Below are 19,473 nucleotides of genomic sequence, written 5' to 3'. Positions count from 1 at the left end.
TCTGAAATTTATCAAGCGAAAAGATTAATGAATGTTCCCATTTAAATGACAGGATTTAACAGACTGCTACAGTCTTACATTTTACCAGATTGGTCTCATTTAAAGCAAAAGAAAAGAGCCAGACTGGGGGATAAATTCCAGAATATACAACTTCTGTATCCCAGCTTTGGATTTTTACCTCTGGACCCAGCCCCTGCTCCACCACCGTTTTCTGTAATTTTAGAAATACTTGTTAGTCACAGATGCAATAAATTCTCTACAAAGTTCACCATGGACAAAAGAAACAGAGTGAAGTTTTATTTTAATAAACAAGTACACTGAGTAGCTGAACAACATACAGGAACCAGAATTGTACAGAGAGGGATGAAAAACAAGCCCTTGAAATTCAGCTACAAAACTGGGAGAGTCAGAGCAGTGCCTGGGAAAGCTGAAAACCTTTGGGAAAAAATACCTGCTGAAGTTTCTGGGTAAAGGCAAGAAAACATTTGATAGATGAGCTGGGGAGACTTGGGGCATTGTCAGGGAGGGGTGTCAGGGGATTTGAACTTCATCCATGGAGACAAAGATCCAAGGAAGGGCTGGTGTGAAGGCACAGGAGCAGCCGTGCTGCGAGGCAGGAGTGTCAGTCCAGCTCTGGAGCAGGGACAGCAGGGCTGGCACTTCTCCCCGGGCTGGGCTTGGCAGGGCAGGACGAGGAGGAAGGGGCAGAGGGGAGCTGTGCTCAGCACAGCGCCCTCAGCACGCTCCTGCCCGCTTCATGCGCAGGGTCCCTCCGCTCTTCCTGCGAGGGAAAACACGGGCATTGCACCAACAGCTGCACCAAAGCCTCTGGAACCCTCTGCTGACAGAGGAGGCGCCAGAAACACTCACAGCAGACATCAGGGCACTCATCTGTAAACAGCCTTCCTTGCAAAATTACACATTTATCCATAAACCCAAGACATTGCCAGCACCACTTCTGAATTTTGGTGTGACCTGTGTTGGGTGCAGGTGCTTTGTCAGGTCTCTGTTGGACTCTTTACTGTCCAAATTCACAGTTTCTGCTGGAATAGGAAGCTGCTCACACAATCATCAGGGTATTTTTTAGTGACTGAATCCTACAGTACCTGCAACAAGTTCCTCACACAAACAGGAATAATTGTTTAGTGTTCAGCTTTACAGTGCCTGCTGCAAGTTGCTCACACAAGTATTTGGGTCATTTTTTGGTTCACTATTTTATGCTTCCTGCCAGAATAGGACATTGCTCACACAAATATCCAAGCAGTTCTTTAGTGTCCAAATTCACCATTCCTGCCAGAATAGGACATTGCTCACACAAATATCCAAGCAGTTCTTTAGTGTCCAAATTCACCATTCTTGCCAGAATAGGACATTGCTCACACAAATATCCAAGCAGTTCTTTAGTGTCCAAATTCACCATTCCTGCCAGAATAGGAAGTTCAGACCTGAATATCTGGGTCATTTTTAGTTGCCTATTTTACACTTCCTGCCAGAATAGGAAGTTCTCCCCATCATTTGTTCTTTAGATCACTTGGACATTATCAGTGGGAGGAACAATTACGGTGTAAAGGCAAAGCACAGGAGCAGAGAAGTACCAACCCTAAAGAAACCCAGCACTTTTATGGGGTGGAAATCCCAGCTGCTCAGCCCATGGCAGCTTTTGGCTCCCAGGGCTGTGGGCAGCTCAGTACTCACAGCACAGCCTTGCAGAAGGAGCATTTGTTGTTGTAGGTTTTGCCATCAGAGCCACAGAAGGGTTGGTAGAGCCTCTCACAGTAAATGGGCCTCCCATTCTCCAGCTTCTTGTACTCACTGCAGTCCACCTGCAACGAGGGCAGCCCTGAGTCTCACACCCCCTGGGCCAAACAGGGGAAACCACACAAAGGAAGGATTTACAACATCATGGCTTAGGCCTGCTGCTGGGGCTGGGTGCAGCTCCTCTGCTTGTTCCCATGAGAAAAATCATAAGAATGAAAAGTCAGCACAACAATTTGTTCTTGTGACAAAAATAAGTTTGCACCTGCAAAACCAAGAAATTGGTGCAATGGGAATCAGTGAGGAAGATGTGTAAACAATTCAAGAATAAAGAGATTTGGTGTGCACAAAATTCCATTTACTGACCAATGAACTGGCAGTGTATTGGTATCCAATTGGGTTTGACACAGTGAATTTTGAATTCCTATGAGATAACGGAGTAAAAAATTGGCATTTTCTGCATGAAGAAACTGAGCCCCATCTGTGACACCTCCTCCATGCACAGAAATCATGAATATATCCAATTTTGGGGCATGCTTTGGGGCAGCACAGCCAGGGAGGTGGCACCACCTCTATGGGCAGAGGCTAAGCCCCAAAAATGAAACATTTCTGCTCAGAGGTGAGAGGGGGGCTGCCTGTGACAGGGACTGGGCAGGAATGGGGTCCCTGGGACAGCACAGAGGAGCAGAGTGTTGGGATTTATCATTATCTGATCACAACACTCAGTAAATCCAGGTGGGATCAATTCACACCCAGCCCTTCCTTGGACCCTTCAGGGATGGGCTCCACCCCCTCCCTTCTTCCAGACATTGACCCCAGAGGACTCAGACAGAATGAAAATCTCCAGGTGCCTGATTTAGGAGCTAAAAGTCATCCAAAAAGCCTTATAGTGTCATCACCAAAAAATGATATATTTTTTTTTAAATATAGATTTCTCTGGCCTAAAATTTCTCCTTGCCCAATTTCTTGCCCAGAATGCCAAACAGGTAAAAACATTTGAAAGTTGTCAGGAGAACTCTATGGAAACCCCATATCCCAAACTCAGGAACTTTCACTGAAACCTCAATAAATTGGCAGCATTTAATTAAAGTTTAACACGTTGATTTTCTGACCTCATGTTATTGTATAATAATTTTTTACCTCTTATTCTATACTTTTATATTGGGAAAAAGGAAATCACTCACCTCATTCTCTGTGGCAGCATCTGCAGTGGAAACTGAAAGAGAAAATGAAAAGAGAAAATGAAAACAAAAGAGAAAATGCAAACCCACAGTTAATGAACACTCAGGTGCAAACCAGGATGATTTCACTCAGCAGAACTGGATCTTTTACCTCCTTAAATGTCAATACTGAGAGCTGTGCAGTGTTTAGTGAGGCCCAGGGGTCAGAACCTATTGAACAAGGGGGCATTGGTGCATTATTTACTCTAGAAAGTTCTGACAGCTGTTGGAAAGCCTTTGCTGGAGGGGGAATGGAGCCACTGCTCACCACAGAGCCACTGGCAGCCCAGCAGTCAATATTACATTTACTGTTCATCCTGTTATTTTAGATTTAATGTCCAGGATTAACTGCTGGTTGAGCATGACTGGGGTTTAATTCCTGAGTTTCCCAAGAGCTGCATGTGGCTGTGAGCAAACCACACGTCCCTTCCTTACCTGTGTTTCCTGTCAATAATGAGAATAAAACACAATATTGACTGTAACTAACAATGATAACACAATTTGGCTCATGGTCCCACGTTAGGAAGTGCTTCCCTTGTTTCAGTCTGGATTTTAAGGTGGCTGGCTCCTGTTTGTCCCTCGTTCCTCTGGAGCAGAGCCCTGTCCTCAGGTGGAGCTTCAAGGAGCTCCTTCCAAACAATGCTGATTACACCTCCCACAAAGCAATCAGCTCCTTGGCGTGGCTCCACGCTGCTGACACATTTCTTACTTTCCTTAGGAATGTATTTGCCCCTCTGCTGTCCCATAATCACGTCCTGGGGCTTCCAGGGGTAACAGGCAGAGATTTCTGTGCAGAAGGAGCAGGAACGTGTCCTGGAGCAGAGCTCTAGCACTCGTTTTTTTGGATTAAATCTGGATTTTTTTTTTATCTTTAAAGGTTAAACTTTCCAAATGTGTTCTCGTGCAGAGCTCTAACAATTGTCTTTCAGAATAAATTTGGCTTTTTTTGATCTTCAGAGGTTAAACTTCCCACAAAAACTTCCTTTCACAAACCTGTTTACACCCTCACATCAAATACAGTTGTTCAGCATAAAGAAAATGAGCAGAAATAAAACTCCAGGCCAGGTTTCCATCCCTGTCACCAGAGGCTGACTGAGATTTCATTATTCTGGAATTGGATTCGATTTATTCCACTCCCCCCCAACCATTCACATCTGATTTTTTTCTCTGGTAACCTTTTAGGAGCCACTCTGCAAACGGAGTGAATGCAATAAAGGTGTGGCTCAGAAAGTGCTGATCCATGAAGTTTTCAAGCAGACAAGATAAACCAGAAAGTTCAAGGAAGAGATTTCCTGGAATTCTAATGGAAGGAATATTTATTTATTTCCCTGCAGTTAATGAAACACTGGATGAATTATTTCCATCACATTTCATTTAAACTGCTGGTTTTTGTAAGAATTTTGAGACTGAGACAAATTTCAAAGCAACCTCTTCAGAGCTACTCAAAAGATTCTTTTGTTTCAGAATTTTGCATTTAACATTTTCATTATTTTGCATCTTTAATGCTCATGATGCTTTAAAACTTCTACACTACCTGCAGAGGTGTGGAGTCCTGCAGGTTTTTAAATGCACTTATCTTTCCCTAAAAATGCATTTTTACTGCAACTTTTTAGTAAAAATAAAATTGCCAAGTAAAGGCTGAAGAAATTCCTCCCAGATGCCTCTTTTTTAGAGCAACCTCTCCCTCAAATCTCCCTGCAGCCTGGAAAAATTGAGATTAAACAAATGATTCCCAGCTGCTTTATGTGGCCTGAGCATCATCAGCTGTCCCCTGCTCCATCAGTTTGGCAGGGGCAGGACCTCACCAGCTCCCAGCTCCCTTCTCAGATGGAAATTTAAAAATAAACAGATAAAACCAGGTGGTTCTGAGGCGTCACAGAACACAGCTCTGAGCTACACCCTGCAAGGAGCAGCTTCCATCCAGCCCAGCCCCAGCTGGCTTATAAACTATTATGGGGCTAAATAACAGGATTTTAACCAGAAAATCCCATTTTCTCCTCCCTCCCTCCCACCCAGTGCAGGATCCCCCTGAGAACCTCCCAGAAGGAAAGCCCAGGGAGTTACTCACATGCCAGGCACAGAGCTGCCACTGCCAGGAGCACCAGGGTGACCTTCATGGCTGTCCCCAAGCCAGCTCAGCTGCCTGCGCTGTGACAGGGGTGTCAGTGTGGCCATGGCCCCGTGGCTCCATTTATAGCCAGAGCTGGTGATGAAATGCCCTGCAGGTGACTGGGGAAGGAGGTGCCCAGGGCAGGGCCAGAGGATTGTCCTGGGCAGGGGCAGGGCTGCGTGTCCCGGTGCTGATGGAGCAGGGATGGTCCTGCCTGAGCCCAGCCCAGCCCAATTAACTGTTCCAGCCCCAGCAGCCAGGGCTGACTCAGGGCTGCCTGCTCTGCTCTTGCCATGGGGACTCAGCTCAAAGCAGTTCCCAGGGAAGAATAATCCCAGCTGGGTGTTTGCCAAAATATTCATCCCAGAAGGGCTTAATTCTTAGTTCTTATTCTTTGGGGCGTTTTGGAGCTGTTTCTGAGCTGTGGTCTGAGCTGAGAATATAGGTAATCAATAAATGCTGAATTTCTCATCACTTAACAGGACAAAAACCATAAATACTATCAAATCCAAATTCCAGGATGGGCAAAGATCCAGTTGGAGCTGGAATTTTTTTTTCTGAATGCCCTTTAGTGGTTTTGTTCTAATTTTTTTTTCATTTTCCTTTATTTGGACATGTGTTCCTGTGAGGCTGAGAGGACAAAAGGCAGGGTGGGGTTTGCACTGGGCTTGGTCTGGATCCCCCTGCTTGGGGCTGTCGGTGATTTTGTGTCCTGGGGAGCTTTTCTGGAGAAAATCCTGGCAAGGAGCATGCAGGAACTCGTGGGGAGGATTCAGGACACGTCTGTGGCTGATGGACAATTATGAGCAATTAGGCAGCAGGAGCAAAACCCAAACTGTGCCAGAAGTTCCTCCTGGGTTTGGAGCACACAGAGCCCCCAGGGGTGTCCTGACACTAAAACTGCAGCCTGGCAGATCCTGACCCTGACATGAGGAAAGGGCCCAGCCCAGTGCTCCCAGTGTCCCTTGGGATGCAGCCCCAGCATCCCATCCCATCCCATTCCATCCCATCCCATCCCATCCCATCCCCTCAGGGAATACAAATCCTGCCCAGTTCGTGCAGGGAGATTTTCCAACACTTGAATTTCAGTCCATAATTCCCAAGGTGTCCCTGGTGAGGCTGGAGCTGCTGCCCTGAGACAGTTCTGGGCTCCCTGGCAGGGAAGGGCACTGAAATGCTGGAGCAGAGCCCGTGAGGGAGCACCAAGTGCTGGGGGGTGAAACACAGAGGAAAACTTGGGAGAAGGGGTTGGCTCCAATTGGAGAGGGAGGAAACAGAGGGAACAGGAGCCAGAGCCCTCCTGGAGCTGCAGAGTGAAAGGAAGAGGGAGCAGAGCAAATTTCAGGGAGAGAAATTCCAATTAGATGGGAGCAAAACAAATTTCACAACCATGAGAGGAGCCAGGTTAGCCACAGAGATCACTGGAGATACTGAAAATGGGTCTGTCCTAAAGGGGCCACAGAGGGTGTGGGCAGCCAGCTGACCTTGTTGGCCAGCCCAGTGGAACTGGGTCTGGCATTCCCACTGGAGAACGTCAAGTGTTGCTGGCATTTTCAGGGACCTTGTGGTGTCTTTGTCCTCATGAATTAATGTTTGACAGAGCAAACGTGGGCAATGAAGCACCACAGTGGGAAAAAAGTTCCTTGGAAAAGAAATGTTGGGATGTGTACAGGAACAGCTGCTTCCCAAAGCTGGGTAAGGACTAATTGCTGAACTCATTTAGGGTAAATATGGTAAATAAATCATTTCTATTGAAGAATTGTGAGTGCAATGTTGTCCTCAGCAGCAAACCCGTGAATACCTGTAAGTTAATTGTGGAACTCCTGTAATTTTCTGCCTTTGCCATCATATCTTATTTCCCAAATTCTCATCCCTCCAAGTTGATCTGTTGAAGAAGAAAAAGCAACTCTGTGGTGTTACATGTGGTAAAATATTAGTGTGCATTTCTCTGAGGGTAAGAAAATTTTCCCACTTATTATTTATTCCAAATTTTAGATTGCTTTTAGCTTTGGAGGCCTGGTTGGAGCACCACTGGGATGCCAAAAATGCTGCCACAGCAGGTCATTAGTTAAGTGCATGGCAGGATGTTCCCTGGCTGCATTCCAGAGGAGGAACCTCCTCCCACCCATCTGTGGAGAGCCTCCCATGCAGGGCATCCACAGAGATGACGAACAGCACGTGGAAAAGGTGAAAAAACCACTTTGTCACTGAGGGAGGGTCCAGCCAGGGCTGCTGCAGTCATGGGGGGCCCTCCCCTCCCTGGTATCCCGGGTGTTTTCATCCCCAGCCCCAGCCAGGGTGGGTGGCTCAGGGTTGTCCGCCCAGGTGCAATTAAAGCATCAGATTTTGAAGTCTTGCTCAATGCAGGGTTTGAGAACCAAGGGCTGCCTTTGTTCAGGCTGTGCCACAGCCTTTGGGTGTTTGCCTGGGAAAGGAGATGATGCCTTCAGTTGGAGCATTCCTATTTCCCAGACTCTGCCTTGGTGAGTAACTCTGAACTCCCCAGAAAGTGTCAGCAAGGTCTCCTCCCAGCTCAGTCCCACAGAACAATCCTTGTCCAGCCCCAGAACCAAGGACACCGCTGCAGCTTCAGCCCAAAGAGTGCAAACAGCAGGGAATGGAGGAGAGCAGCCTGGGAGGGTGGGACTGCATCCCCTGGAGCTGGGCTTGGACACTGAACCCCAGCATGGAAATGGAGCCAAACTTATCAAAGTGGGAGAACTCGTGGCCAGGAGTCCATCTGGGGTGGAGCCAGGGCCGGGCTCTGGCACTGCCCAAGGTGTGTCCTGTGAGGAGATTTTAATAAAAACCTCTTTATTGCTGTAACTCTGCCCAGCCTCTGCTCCAGGCAGCCTCTGCAGGCATCAGTGAGTTCCCTGTTTTCCACCCCTGTGGGAGATCAGAGCCTTCCTTCAGCACTGTGGGTGTCAGGCCAGGCCAGAGCCCTGCTGAAGGTCTCGTGTGTTGTCTCAGAAACTGAAAATAAACCCAACAGGCTGTGCAAAGGCTGGAGCTGATCTTTGTTTTCCTTGTCCCTCCTGAACTCTTTGGGACACAGTGCCAGGAGTGCTTCTGGTATCCTGCAGGCAGCTCAGGGACCCTTTGATTCCTGTGTCAGACTGATGCCTCAGGTCTGAGCTTTTCTATTTTTCACATTCTGTGCTGCTTTAGTGTGGGGGTCTGAGATCACATCAGGGGATGGTGAGCTCTCTGCACAGAGCAGGGAGACAAAACAATCCCTGCTCCAGCTGGGCACCAAAGACAAATGATCCAAATCTCAGCCCAGGAGCACAAACCCCGTGGGCTGGAGAGAGAAAAACAAGAGGGATGGGACTGGATAACCTGAAGCTGTAATTGGACAATTAACCCCAACATGCAACTGGAGCAGAACTGATCCCAGTGAGAGACCCCGTGCCCGGCCGTGCATTTTGGGACCATTTTGGGTCATCTTGGCCTGGCTGGGCTCTGGTGCTGCCCAAGGTGGACCTGTTGAGGCCCTTTAATAAATCCCTACTCTATTCTTTAGCTCTGCCTGGTCTCTGTTCTAGGTCAGCCTTCACAAGGCATGAAGCCCATTGACGGTTCTGAGCTGATTCTTCACAAAAACAAAGCATTAATGGCTTAACTCTTCCACGGAATGGGCTTTGAAAAGCACTGATCTGAAATCAGTCCTTAATTAGAAAAGGACTGATCTAAAATCACCTCAAGATGCAATTTCCAGGTGTTTGGACTTTCTTGAAATGTCAATCAAAGTGACATTTCCAGAGAGGTCTCAAGGTGTTTCCATGGCTCACAGCAGGGCTGGAGGATGTGCTTTGGTTTTCCTTTTATTAAAAATAAAACGTTTCTAAAAGAGAAGCTACAACTTACAAAGAAGAGGGGTGGGAGGAAGCCCAGCACAGAGGAGGGGTGGATGTGAAGCATTTGGAGCTGAAATCTGTGTTCACCCCCAGAACCCCTAATTAAACACCAGCTTTTTGCCCCCTTTGCTCTCAGCAAGTGCCTGCTTGCCCAGCTCAGGGGCTGAAGCTCTTGGAGGACAGCAAATTCCTACCGCGACCAATTAGTGCCTCATTAAGGACACCGAGGCTTTACCTGCCCGCATTCCTTGAGCCCAGCAGCACCCACAGAAAGGCCTGGGGGCAATTAGTCAGGCTCTGTTCAGAGCAGATTTCGGCAGGTGTGGTACCCAGCCCAAAGCCAGGGGCTGAGTGATGGGGATGAATGGAAAGCTGGAGGAGCTGCCCCTTCCCAGGGAACGGTGGGGCCTGGGAAAAGGAGCAGGGAAAAAAGCAGAAAAATCTGGGTTTTATACAGTTAATGACTCTTCTCTCTCAGGAATAAATTAGATCTAAAATTTTATGTCAGAAACTCGGATTTTGCAATCTAAAGGGGTTTTTTGGGGCAGGGGGAATTTTGTACATTGTGCAGCTTGAATCTGTGCACTTGACATTTATCCAGAGTTTCCAGATTATTTACAGTGCAACAGGAGAGGAAAGAAAGAAGAGAAGCCCAGGGGCTGACTGACACATCCATTGTTATGTTCTTGGATGGATGGAGCACGTTAGAATGTGATCTCCTGTGTGTGGAGCCACCACAGTGAGTACTTTTTGCTTTTTATCCAATCTAGGCAGAGATGGGAGCCTGACAATTCCAGAGGAGACATTCACAGGCACTTGGGTCCATGGAAGGCCCAGGGGATGGACAACTGGGGATCAAAGCCAAGAGTATTCCTCAGGGGGCAGCCACCTGCCAGAGCTGACTCCTGCAGAGAAAGGGGCACCTCCAGGCTGAGCTTTGTTGTTTTCCTGAATAAACTCAGCCAGTGCCTTCCCCATGAAGCCTCTCTCACTTTCTGGCCTCGTGGCACAGACAGGCACATCCTGAAAGGCCAAGGGCAATTTAGGCTGTGTCAGGACACAACATTCAGCTGAGTATTCCAAGAATGGAGACTGGGCTGGGCCCCAGCTCAGGAGAGGTTTCAGGGATTGGTTTCAAGGTTTAAACCCTGAGGGTCAGGAAGGTTCTGTGACCTCTGACACCAGGGAGGAACCTCAGAGCCCTCCAGTCTGGGGCAGGTGGGCTCAGTTCAGAGCTGGAGAGCACAGAGAAGCCCAGAGCTCTCCCCTCCTGCAGGCAGGGCTCAGCAGATCCTGCTGGCACACCCTGCTCCCTTGGCTGGGCCATCCTCTGCACTTTTACAGGCTGGGAATTTGGTATTATTAATTAGTAACAATTCATTTGCCCTGCAGACATTGAGACAGAAATAGTGTCTGATCCTCTGGTACAAAAGTGAGCAGTGACACAAAGCATTCTTAAAAGACCACAAATAAACCAAATTTTCTTGTTTCCAGGTGTATTTATTATTAGCTCCTTTGTAAACAAGCACATAAATTGCCTTTATGGCCAAAATAAGACATGTAAACTTAATATTAATAAATACCAACAGGACTCATAAATAAATTATCAGCAGTTTTCTGAAATATCAGATACTTCACACATTTCAGTGTTTAAATATCTTCAATTACCTCCCATGGCTAAGACTGGGAAAAGGAAGCATGGTTGCAGTGAGAGACTTTAATGTCAGTGATTCTGTGTCAGAGAATATTAAGGCCTGAATATTCAAAGATATTTCAGAGTATTTTGTCCTCCTGGAAGTCAGGGCTCAGTGTTTTGACAAAGATCCATCCCTGGCAGTGCCCAGAGCCAGGCTGGAGCTCTGAGCACCCTGGGACAGTGGGAGGTGTCCCTGCCCATGCAGGGCTGGAACAGATGAGCTTCAAAGTCCTCCCAACCCAAACAATTCCAGGATTCCATGAAAAATACAAAGGTTTCAGCTCCTGCTTCCTCCCAGAGCTGGGCCCTGGCTGTGCCAGGAGGAGTTTCCCTGAGGTTCTGTGAACACACCAACACATGGTGGGGCACACTGGCAGTGTGGGCTGCAGGAATCTCTGCTCTAAAAGTCTGATTTCAGGGCATCATTAACATTCACACACACTCTGGGGGATTTCATACCCTGGGGGGCAGTTCCAGCTGCCCTGGGGGGCCCTGACTCTGTGCCCTGTGCAATTCCACAGCAGGAGATGCCCTGGGCACAGCTGGATCAAACTGCACAGCTGGAGATGCCCTGGGCACAGCTGGATTGTGGAAAGGCCCCAGCAGTGGGAGCAGGGGAGGCTGTTTGGGAGGAGAGAAATGCAGCTCCTGGCTCCCAGTGCTCCTGAGGGGTGAGAGGAGGCTCAGAGCTGCCTTCACACCAGTGCTCCCAGTGCTCCCAGTGCTCCCATGGATCCCTCATGGAGAGCTCGCCAGCTGGGCATCAGCAGCTGTGGGCACAGAGAGCTGGCACAGGGCAGCAGGAAACATCCCCAGAACTCTGCAATTCCTGCAGCTCCTTCTCTAGCCCAGTGTCCTGGAGGGTGAGCATGGCCTGGGTACCCCACACCCAGCTGCTCAGGCAGCCAAGGCTCTCTGTGCTTGCACAGTCCCACAGAAATAAATACAAATAAATAACAAATAAACAAAGAATTAAATCATTAAATAATGGAAGATTCAAACACTTCTCTCAGGAAGTGACTTTCCAAATAAGTTAACACATGCAGTGGTTTGAGCAGCAACTGCCACCCACTGGCCTTGCAAAGTCAATAAATAAATAAATAAATAAATAAATAAATAAATAAGTAAGTAAATAAAAGAAATATTAAGTGTTAAATAAATACTAGATAAATAAATAGGAAATAAATACATAAATATGAAATAAATAAAGGCATGATAATAATATGCAGGACATACAATAATAGCTGCCAGCAACATGTCAAACTCATGTTCATGTGACATGATGGATGCTAAAAGTGTAACTTGAATTTGGGGGATTTAGGAGCTGCCAAAATCAGGACCACATTCAACAGTTACAGAAATAAAAAAAGTTATGGCTTCTTAAGACTCTCAAGTGGAAACTGCTCTTCTAATTGTGCTTCTGTTCTTGTGCCAATTCATCCTTTGCTTTCTCTGGGAGCACTGTGCCACCCTCCTCACTGCTTATCTGTGAAACAACATCAGAAATTTCATTTCCAGTGGGTTCACACCAGAACTCTCTGGTTCTGCTCAGCCCAGCCTGGCTGGGTCCTTACCTGCACAGCGAGGACCAGGGGCTCCAGGAGCTGAGGTAGCAGCGGTCCCTGGCCTGCACCCACACCTCTGCTGGCCCCGGGGGCAGCTGCACCGACTGCTGCTCCGTGTCATACACCTGGGGACAGGGACAGCTCCTTCAGCGGGGGCAGGACCACCACGGGGCACCAGGAGGGGTCACTGAGCCCCCACCAGAGCCTGGGGTCCCACGGGTCCCAAACTCCTGGGGCTCGGGAGAACCTGAGCTCAGCAGAAAGAGCTGGAAAGCTCAGGGACCACTGAGGGGTGTCCCAAAGTGACCCAAACCCACTGAGGGGTGTCCCAAAGCGACCCAAACCCACTGAGGGGTGTCCCAAAGCGACCCAAACCCACTGAGGGGTGTCCCAAAGCGACCCAAACCCACTGAGGGGTGTCCCAAAGCGACCCAAACCCACTGAGGGTGTCCCATAGTGACCCAAACCCACTGAGGGGTGTCCTAAAGTGACCCAAACCCACTGAGGGGTGTCCCAAAGTGACCCAAACCCACTGAGGGGGTGTCCCAAAGTGACCCAAACCCACTGAGGGGTGTCCCAAAGTGACCCAAACCCACTGAGGGGTGTCCCAAAGTGACCCAAACCCACTGAGGGTGTCCCATAGTGACCCAAACCCACTGAGGGGTGTCCCAAAGTGACCCAAACCCACTGAGGGGTGTCCCAAAGCGACCCAAACCCACTGAGGGGTGTCCCAAAGTGACCCAAACCCACTGAGGGGTGTCCCAAAGCGACCCAAACCCATTGAGGGGTGTCCCAAAGCGACCCAAACCCACTGAGGGGTGTCCCAAAGCGACCCAAACCCACTGAGGAGTGTCCCAAAGCGACCCAAACCCATTGAGGGGTGTCCCAAAGTGACCCAAACCCACTGAGGGGTGTCCCAAAGTGACCCAAACCCACTGAGGGGTGTCACAAAGTGACCCAAACCCACTGAGGGTGTAAATGACCCAAACCCACTGAGCCTGGTGTTGTAAATGAGCCAAGCCCAACCCTAAACACTCATTAAACAAAGGGGCGCGTTGTTAATCTGTATTTTTCTCTTTTTCCTCCTTCTCCCAGAGCAGGAGCCCTGAGATCCAGAGGCTGCTCCTCCTCAGTGCGTGTCAGTCCCGGCTGGGGCTGTGCTGGCTCAGGAGCATCCCCAGCCCCTCCCGGAGGGATGCAGGAATTTACACCTCCGGCAGCCGGGACTGAGCCCGGGGGAACGGCCCCATCTGCTGGACGGGCTGGACCCATCCCCAGCGGGAAACGTCCCCTGGTGCCTTTGGTTTGCCCCGGAAAGCCGGGATAACCCGGGATAACCCGGGATAACCATTCCTGCTGCCTGCCCGGCTCAGTGCTGGACCCAGGAGGGGCAGCACCGGGGCAGTGCCAGGTGCCCAGTGGGCAAGAGGCTTTCCCTTTTTTATGGAAAATAAAGCACATTCCTAGGCTCAGTCTGGATGAGATCCTTCTTTTTTTGGCCTGGAGGGTTGCAGAGGGCTCTGCTGGTCACACAGGAACATCTCAGCACTGCTGACCATTAATGCATTTAGGAAAAGCTCTGTCTCTGTGGGATGCTGCCTCCAAGGCAGGCCAGTGTGTGTCTGAGGTAATTTGGGCACACGCTGAAGATTTAACCCTGAGACAGGTAATTAATCCCATTAATGAACTGGGAATTGGGGGGCAAAGACCAGACTCTCCATAGAAATGCCTCCAGATGAGTCACTGAGCTCTGATTTCCAATCACCTATAAAACCTGAGCTGCCCAGGGATGAACAACACAGGAGGAAATTCGTGTCACAGATCCTGGGGCTCTGGGTTTGGAAATTGGGATTTTCCCACACGAGGCCCTGCACGGCCTCCTAATGAATTAGTAAACACAACCATGCAATGCTGGACAGGATTTTCTGTCCTCAGCTGCCTCAGGAATCTTCCTGCTCATGGACCTGGGAAAGGCTTTTTCTGCCAAGATAGAATTTGCCACTTTTGGGGCTCAGCACCATTTTTTTTTTTTTTTTTTAGTTTTTAATTTTAGTTGATTATTCTTGCATGCAAAAATGATTTCTACTATTCAGGCAAGAAAATTGTGTCTCAAATGTTGTGTTTTTACCTGGTATCTGTGTCTCCTTGTGCTTTTAACCTTGACCTTGAAAGTCAAAGGGAAGTAGGAGTTTGGGGTGCTCCAGGTCCTGGGATATGTCCAGGTCACTGTTCCATTGGTGGCCACGTGCTGGCACTGGGGGGGGTCAGGCTTTACTGCAAGGGAAAACACAGAGGGAATTAATTAATTCCTGCTGCCAGCTGAATGGCAGCTCTTGGAGTGTCAGTGGGGAAGAGTTTCATAGGGATGAGCTTTGGGAGCCTCGGGGTTAAGAGAGGAGCAGCCTTGAGGTGTGAGAGCTGCCTTGGGTGCTTTTTATGGAAAATAAAGCACATTCCTAGGCTCAGTCTGGATGAAACCCTTCTCTTTTTTTGGCCTGGAGGGTTGCAGAGGGCTCTGCTGGGCACAAAGGAATATCTCAGCACCTGCTGACCATTAATGCATTTAGGAAAAGCTCTGTTTCTGTGGGATGCTGCCTCATTTTCCTGTGCCCTGTGGCCACAACTCAGAGCCCTCTCATCCCTGTGCCTGTCTGGGAACCTGCCCTGGCTGGGAATGGCTGAGGAAGGAACCATCCACAGCCTGAGCAGTTCTCAGAGAGGAGCCTGCTGGATCCTCTGCCTTGGCCCTTCCCAACCACATCCATCCTTTGGGGACACTCAGGGACCTGTGGGTGTTGGGGCACTGGAGGTCACAAGCCAGGAAGATGCTGCTGCTTCACTTCCTCATCCTTTTCTGTCCTGGCATCCCCTGTTCCTGTAACTGGGGTCTGGTGGACATTTGCAGAGCACGGGGCAGGGATTCCCAGGGCTGGGCTGAGCCCTGACTCCCACTGGCAGCAGCAAAATAAAGCTCAGAACCAGCCCCCACTGCTGGGCTACTCACTGATGTCCCTGATGAAGAAGCTGGCGGTGTAGTTCTCATATAGCACCTCATCAATGACCTCCAGGATGATGTCAATGGGCTGCTGCTCCTCAGCAAAGGGACAGAAGTTCTCCTTGTGGCACTGGGCTGTGTAGGTGGTCAGGGCCCCCTCGGTGAGAGCCACGGGGCTGCTGCAGGACACGTTTCCCTGGGGGCTGGAACAGAGCAGGGACAGGACTGGGAATGCTGCTTGTCCTGGCAATGGGCTGCCACAACAACAGCACTGGGGAGGAAATGGTTTGGTTTGCCTGAAAAGGGTCAGTGGGAGCTGCCACACTCCCAGTGCTGAGGGATGGATTAATGTCAGTTCTCAGCCTCAGCAGCAGGAATTAATATTTAAACCTAAACCAGGATCTCCCAATCCCACCATCCCATGGCAAGCTCCAGTTTCCTGCTTTGTCCCTTTGCCCTCTCCCAGACCCTGCTGAAGGAATGAGGGCTGAGAAGTCTCCAGTGGAGAACAAACACCAAAGGCTGCCAAAGCACCACCTGAGGCTGGCTCTGGTTTTGTCTCAGCCAGCTGCACCCCTTGGCAGCTGTTTCTCCTCTAGCAGGCTGGGGTGACCTTTGCTGGAGCACTCCATGTCTTGGAGAACCCCTGGGGCAGTGGGAGGCAGGAAATCCCCCCAGGGTTCCCAGCACAGGTCTCTGCAGGGTTCCTCAGCCCAGCCTTGTCGGGGCCATGTGCTCTGCAGTGGGGGCAGCCTCCCACTCCACCCTGCCCTGGGAGCTGTGGCTCTTTCTGCCTTGGCTCCACTTCCCCTCTGCCCTCCACCGACTGTTTTGCTATTGCTTAAGTGACCCAGGGGCTACTCCAGCCCACTTGGACTCATTTCTTTTTCAAGGCTTTAATAATTTCTGAGTGACTTCCATGCCCTTTTCAAGTTAACTTTGTCGCAGTAATGACTCAAAACATTTTGGTAATGTTCAGACTTGGAAAAGAGATCTCCCCCCACCTGCCTGCCCCTAACAACCTGAAATCCTACACAGAGTAACACCAAGGGCTGCCCTGGGAAGGGAAGTACAAACTCTTACCCTTCCAGGCTTCTGATGGTGAACTTCACATTTGGATTATTTTCTGTCATCCAGGAACATGTGAAAATTCCAGAGTAGTTCTTCGCCTCACACTTCAGAAATGTCCTGGGCTCTAGACAGAGAAAGAAACCAGGGGTTATTTACTCTTGTTTGCCAAAATGGCCAAGGCAGAGAGAAACAATTCCTGAATTCACAGATTCCCTGGCAGCACCATGAGGGACTCAAATACGAGACTCAGATGAGCGAGGCTCATGCGGAAAATGCAAAACATCCCAGGCTTGTCTCCTGAATGGAGAGGCCCAAATGACAGCACCTCAAACCTGGGCCAGGCCCTGGTTCTGCCAAATCCCAGAATCCTGGCATCTCCTGAGCTGGAAGAGACCCACAAGGATCATGGAGCCCAACTGCCCAGCCCCAAAATCCCACCCTGGGATCCCTGGAGCGCTGTCCAAGCCCTCCTGGAGCTCCGGCAGCCTCGGGCTGTGCCCATCCCTGGGGAGCCTGGGCAGTGCCAGCACCTCTGGGGGAGAACCTTTCCCAAAACCCAGCCTGACCCTCCCCTGGGACAGCCCCAGCCCTTCCCTGGGTGCTGTCGTGCAGCCCTGATTTTCCAAACCAGGAATTCCTCCCATCCCTCCACCCTATCAGCCTGGAGAACCCCAGATAAATCCCACAGCCGCAGTTCCTGTGCTGCTCATCAGCTGCGCTGCCCAGAGCCGCAGGAGGGATGATGTCCCTGCCCCTGCCAGCACAGAGAACACCTTTGCAAGGCCATTCCCGGAGCTGAGCAGGCCGGTGGCAGCCCTGGGGCCGTACCCTGGAAGGGTGTGAGGATGTCCCTCAGGAGGCGCCCGCCGGGGCCGATCCTGGCGATGAGCAGCAGGCTGGAGCTCAGCACCCTCAGGCTCTCCTCGCTCACACAGCTGTAGTTGCCGGCGTCCGGGAGCTCCTTCACCGCCACTCTCAGGGTCTTCCCTCTCTGTTTGCCCTCCTGGAAAGGGCTGGAGTCCTTTGTCCAGAGCACTGCCTCCTCAGGGCTGCCACAGCTCAGCTCCACCGCGGTGGCCGGGGCCTCGGCGTCCCAGCGGGAGTCGATGACGAACACTGGGGAGGGAGAGGAGACGTGGGGAGCTGCTCGCAGGGAGCAGGAGAGCTCGGGCTGAGCCCTTCCCGCAGCCCTGCCTGCAGCCAGCTCCCCCGGGGAGCTTCTGCCACCGAGGAGAAGCTCTGAGGAGCCTGTCCAGGCTGGGACTGGCAGGAAACGCTCGGCTCCAGGCGGCCTGGGAGCCTCCCAGCCTCCCTGTGCACACAGGCAGAGGGAATCGTCAAACTCAGCGTTTACTCTCAGTGCTGACAAACAGATTTGCTGCTGTCAGCATCCAATCCCTCCCGGGGAACCCCCAGGATAAATATTCTTTTTAATGTGAAGATAAGCCATTGAAAGAGAGGACAATCTGAATTTTGCCCAATTTTCTGATAAATTATTCAAAATAATTGTTTACTACCTACCCTGTATTTTCACAAATGGATTTACATTTAAATTCTTTGCCAGAGAAGCTGATAAACTATTTCTAGGTTTTAGGTTTTACTCAGAAATATATTTTCTTTTTCACAACTAATTCTTCCCTTGTTTTTTTTAGGGCTGTTCCCTTAGTCTCAGGTTTTGCATCCAGGCTGTGTGACTGAGACTTTGACCACCATTCCTTTTATTTCCAAGGAATAGGAAATAAAACAGTTCCTAATGCAAATCTTGCAAATATGCTGTTGGAAAACATTTTAGGACTTTTAAATATTTTTCCATGAACTCCAATTAATTATTGTCAAACAAATAAACATTTGGCCTTGGCCTAAGGTACTGGAGTTAACAGATCCTGTGCTAGTGGCCACAATTATAATTCCAAAGTTTTAGGTCTAAGCAGAGATTTCCTTACCATTTTCCTGCAGTTTCCACTGGGCACTTTCCAGCAGGGCAGCAAAGGAAAACAGGGACAGTAAGGCACAGAGGAGGTGAGACATCTGTAGGGGAAAAAACCCAATTATTAAACTTCACTGAGGTTGGCTGAGTGTGCTCCAAAGTCAGGCTGGGGCTGGGCAGAGTGACAAGGACACAAAATGAGTCCCAGTGAGCTGAGGAACACCTTCCCATTCTGAGAACTCTGGGATTCCTAAAAAATGGAATCTCAGCATTTTGCTGGAGCTGGAGCCAGGATTTTGATCCATTTGGGATTCTCACCCAAGGCAGTTTAGAGGAGGAACCACTCCACAGGAATTGTGTGAGTGGCTCTGGGCCCTCAGTAAGTGTTCCTCAGGCAGGAAAAGCCCTGCTTGGTCCAGTGAGGCCAATCCCAAGGAAAAGGCACTGGATGAAGGACCAGGGGCTGCCCAGGCAGATTTGGATCCCCATCCCTAGATGGGTGCTCTGGGCTGGGCACAGCCTGGACTGGTGATCCCAAAGCTCTTTCCCAGCCCCAGTGACTCCATCACTCCCCGTGGCCAAGGCACTGCCCTGAAGGCTCCATGGCATCACCTTCCAGCCACCCAAAGCCCAGTCTGGCTCAGCTCATCAGCAGTTCCACTAAACCCAGGGGCTGAGGACAGCCCCAAGGAGCTGCTGAAGGGTTCTGACCCTATCTCTGAACAAGTGACAGCAGGGCCAGTGCAGAGCTGGGCCAGCTCCAGATCTGCTCCTGCTTCTGGAATCCAGCTGAGCTCTCACAGCCTGAGCTTCTGAACAATCCCAGCCAAAATTCCTCCTGGGTTCAGTGCCCAGCTCTGTCTGCAGGAAGGGCTGGGAGTGGAGATCATTGCTGCTCTATGTCCAATATAGAGATGGATATTTCTCCTGAATTTGTTCCAAACACCACCAGAACTCTCCATAAAACACCAAGCACCTTTGCCAATCATTGCCCTAACTACTGGGTGCATAAAAACTTCAATAACAGTGATTTAGGTGCACTTCCAGACCTTTTCAAACTGGAGAGTAAACCAAATTAACAGAAATGAAATCTCTTTGAGAGAGATGGTGAATATAATTTTCAAACCTTATTCTAACTACAGTGGGAGGCTGAATGCAGGTGGAAAACACAAAATTAAGTGCTTTGAGTTGTTTCTTTTCCTCCCAAACCACTCTCTCTGTAATGAAAGAGGAGTAGCCCTCCTGATTCCTTGAGAGCAGAGTGTGTTCCTGAG

The 19,473-nt window shown here is 49.8% G+C and overlaps 2 protein-coding genes across 2 annotated transcripts; both read right to left on the bottom strand.

The window, feature by feature from the left end:
- Positions 1–273: 273 nt before the first annotated feature.
- Positions 274–5,204, bottom strand: SPINK9 (serine peptidase inhibitor Kazal type 9). Its single transcript, XM_059860262.1, has 4 exons — positions 5,044–5,204; positions 2,940–2,971; positions 1,696–1,823; positions 274–781 (listed from the first exon to the last, which is right to left on the bottom strand). The coding sequence occupies exons 1-4, from the start codon at positions 5,090–5,092 to the stop codon at positions 736–738; spliced, it is 255 nt and encodes an 84-aa protein (XP_059716245.1). The 5' UTR covers positions 5,093–5,204; the 3' UTR covers positions 274–735.
- Positions 5,205–12,211: 7,007 nt separating this feature from the next.
- IL12B (interleukin 12B) lies at positions 12,212–18,346 on the bottom strand. Its single transcript, XM_059860186.1, has 6 exons — positions 18,216–18,346; positions 17,101–17,388; positions 16,285–16,396; positions 15,211–15,404; positions 14,335–14,480; positions 12,212–12,331 (listed from the first exon to the last, which is right to left on the bottom strand). Exons 1-6 carry the CDS (start codon positions 18,298–18,300, stop codon positions 12,212–12,214), a joined length of 945 nt encoding a protein of 314 aa, XP_059716169.1. The 5' UTR covers positions 18,301–18,346.
- Between the last annotated feature and the right edge of the window lie 1,127 nt (positions 18,347–19,473).

This window comes from Haemorhous mexicanus, chromosome 15 (genome assembly GCF_027477595.1).
Source record: "Haemorhous mexicanus isolate bHaeMex1 chromosome 15, bHaeMex1.pri, whole genome shotgun sequence".
NCBI lineage: Eukaryota > Metazoa > Chordata > Aves > Passeriformes > Fringillidae > Haemorhous > Haemorhous mexicanus.
This window is presented reverse-complemented; position numbering and strand designations above follow the sequence as displayed.

Bases quoted from the DNA above. Each gene is read 5' to 3' on its own strand.
- SPINK9 (XM_059860262.1), bottom strand. From the start codon at position 5,092: ATGAAGGTCACCCTGGTGCTCCTGGCAGTGGCAGCTCTGTGCCTGGCA. The intron at 2,972-5,043 runs GTGAGTAACTCC...TTTCTCTTTCAG, and splicing joins GGCAGCTCTGTGCCTGGCAT to TTTCCACTGCAGATGCTGCC. The intron at 1,824-2,939 runs GTGAGTGATTTC...CCCTCGTTGCAG, and splicing joins ATGCTGCCACAGAGAATGAG to GTGGACTGCAGTGAGTACAA.
- IL12B (XM_059860186.1), bottom strand. From the start codon at position 18,300: ATGTCTCACCTCCTCTGTGCCTTACTGTCCCTGTTTTCCTTTGCTGCC. The intron at 16,397-17,100 runs GTACGGCCCCAG...TTCTCTGTCTAG, and splicing joins CATCCTCACACCCTTCCAGG to AGCCCAGGACATTTCTGAAG. The intron at 12,332-14,334 runs GTAAAAACACAA...CCCTGTCCCCAG, and splicing joins CAAGGAGACACAGATACCAG to GTGTATGACACGGAGCAGCA.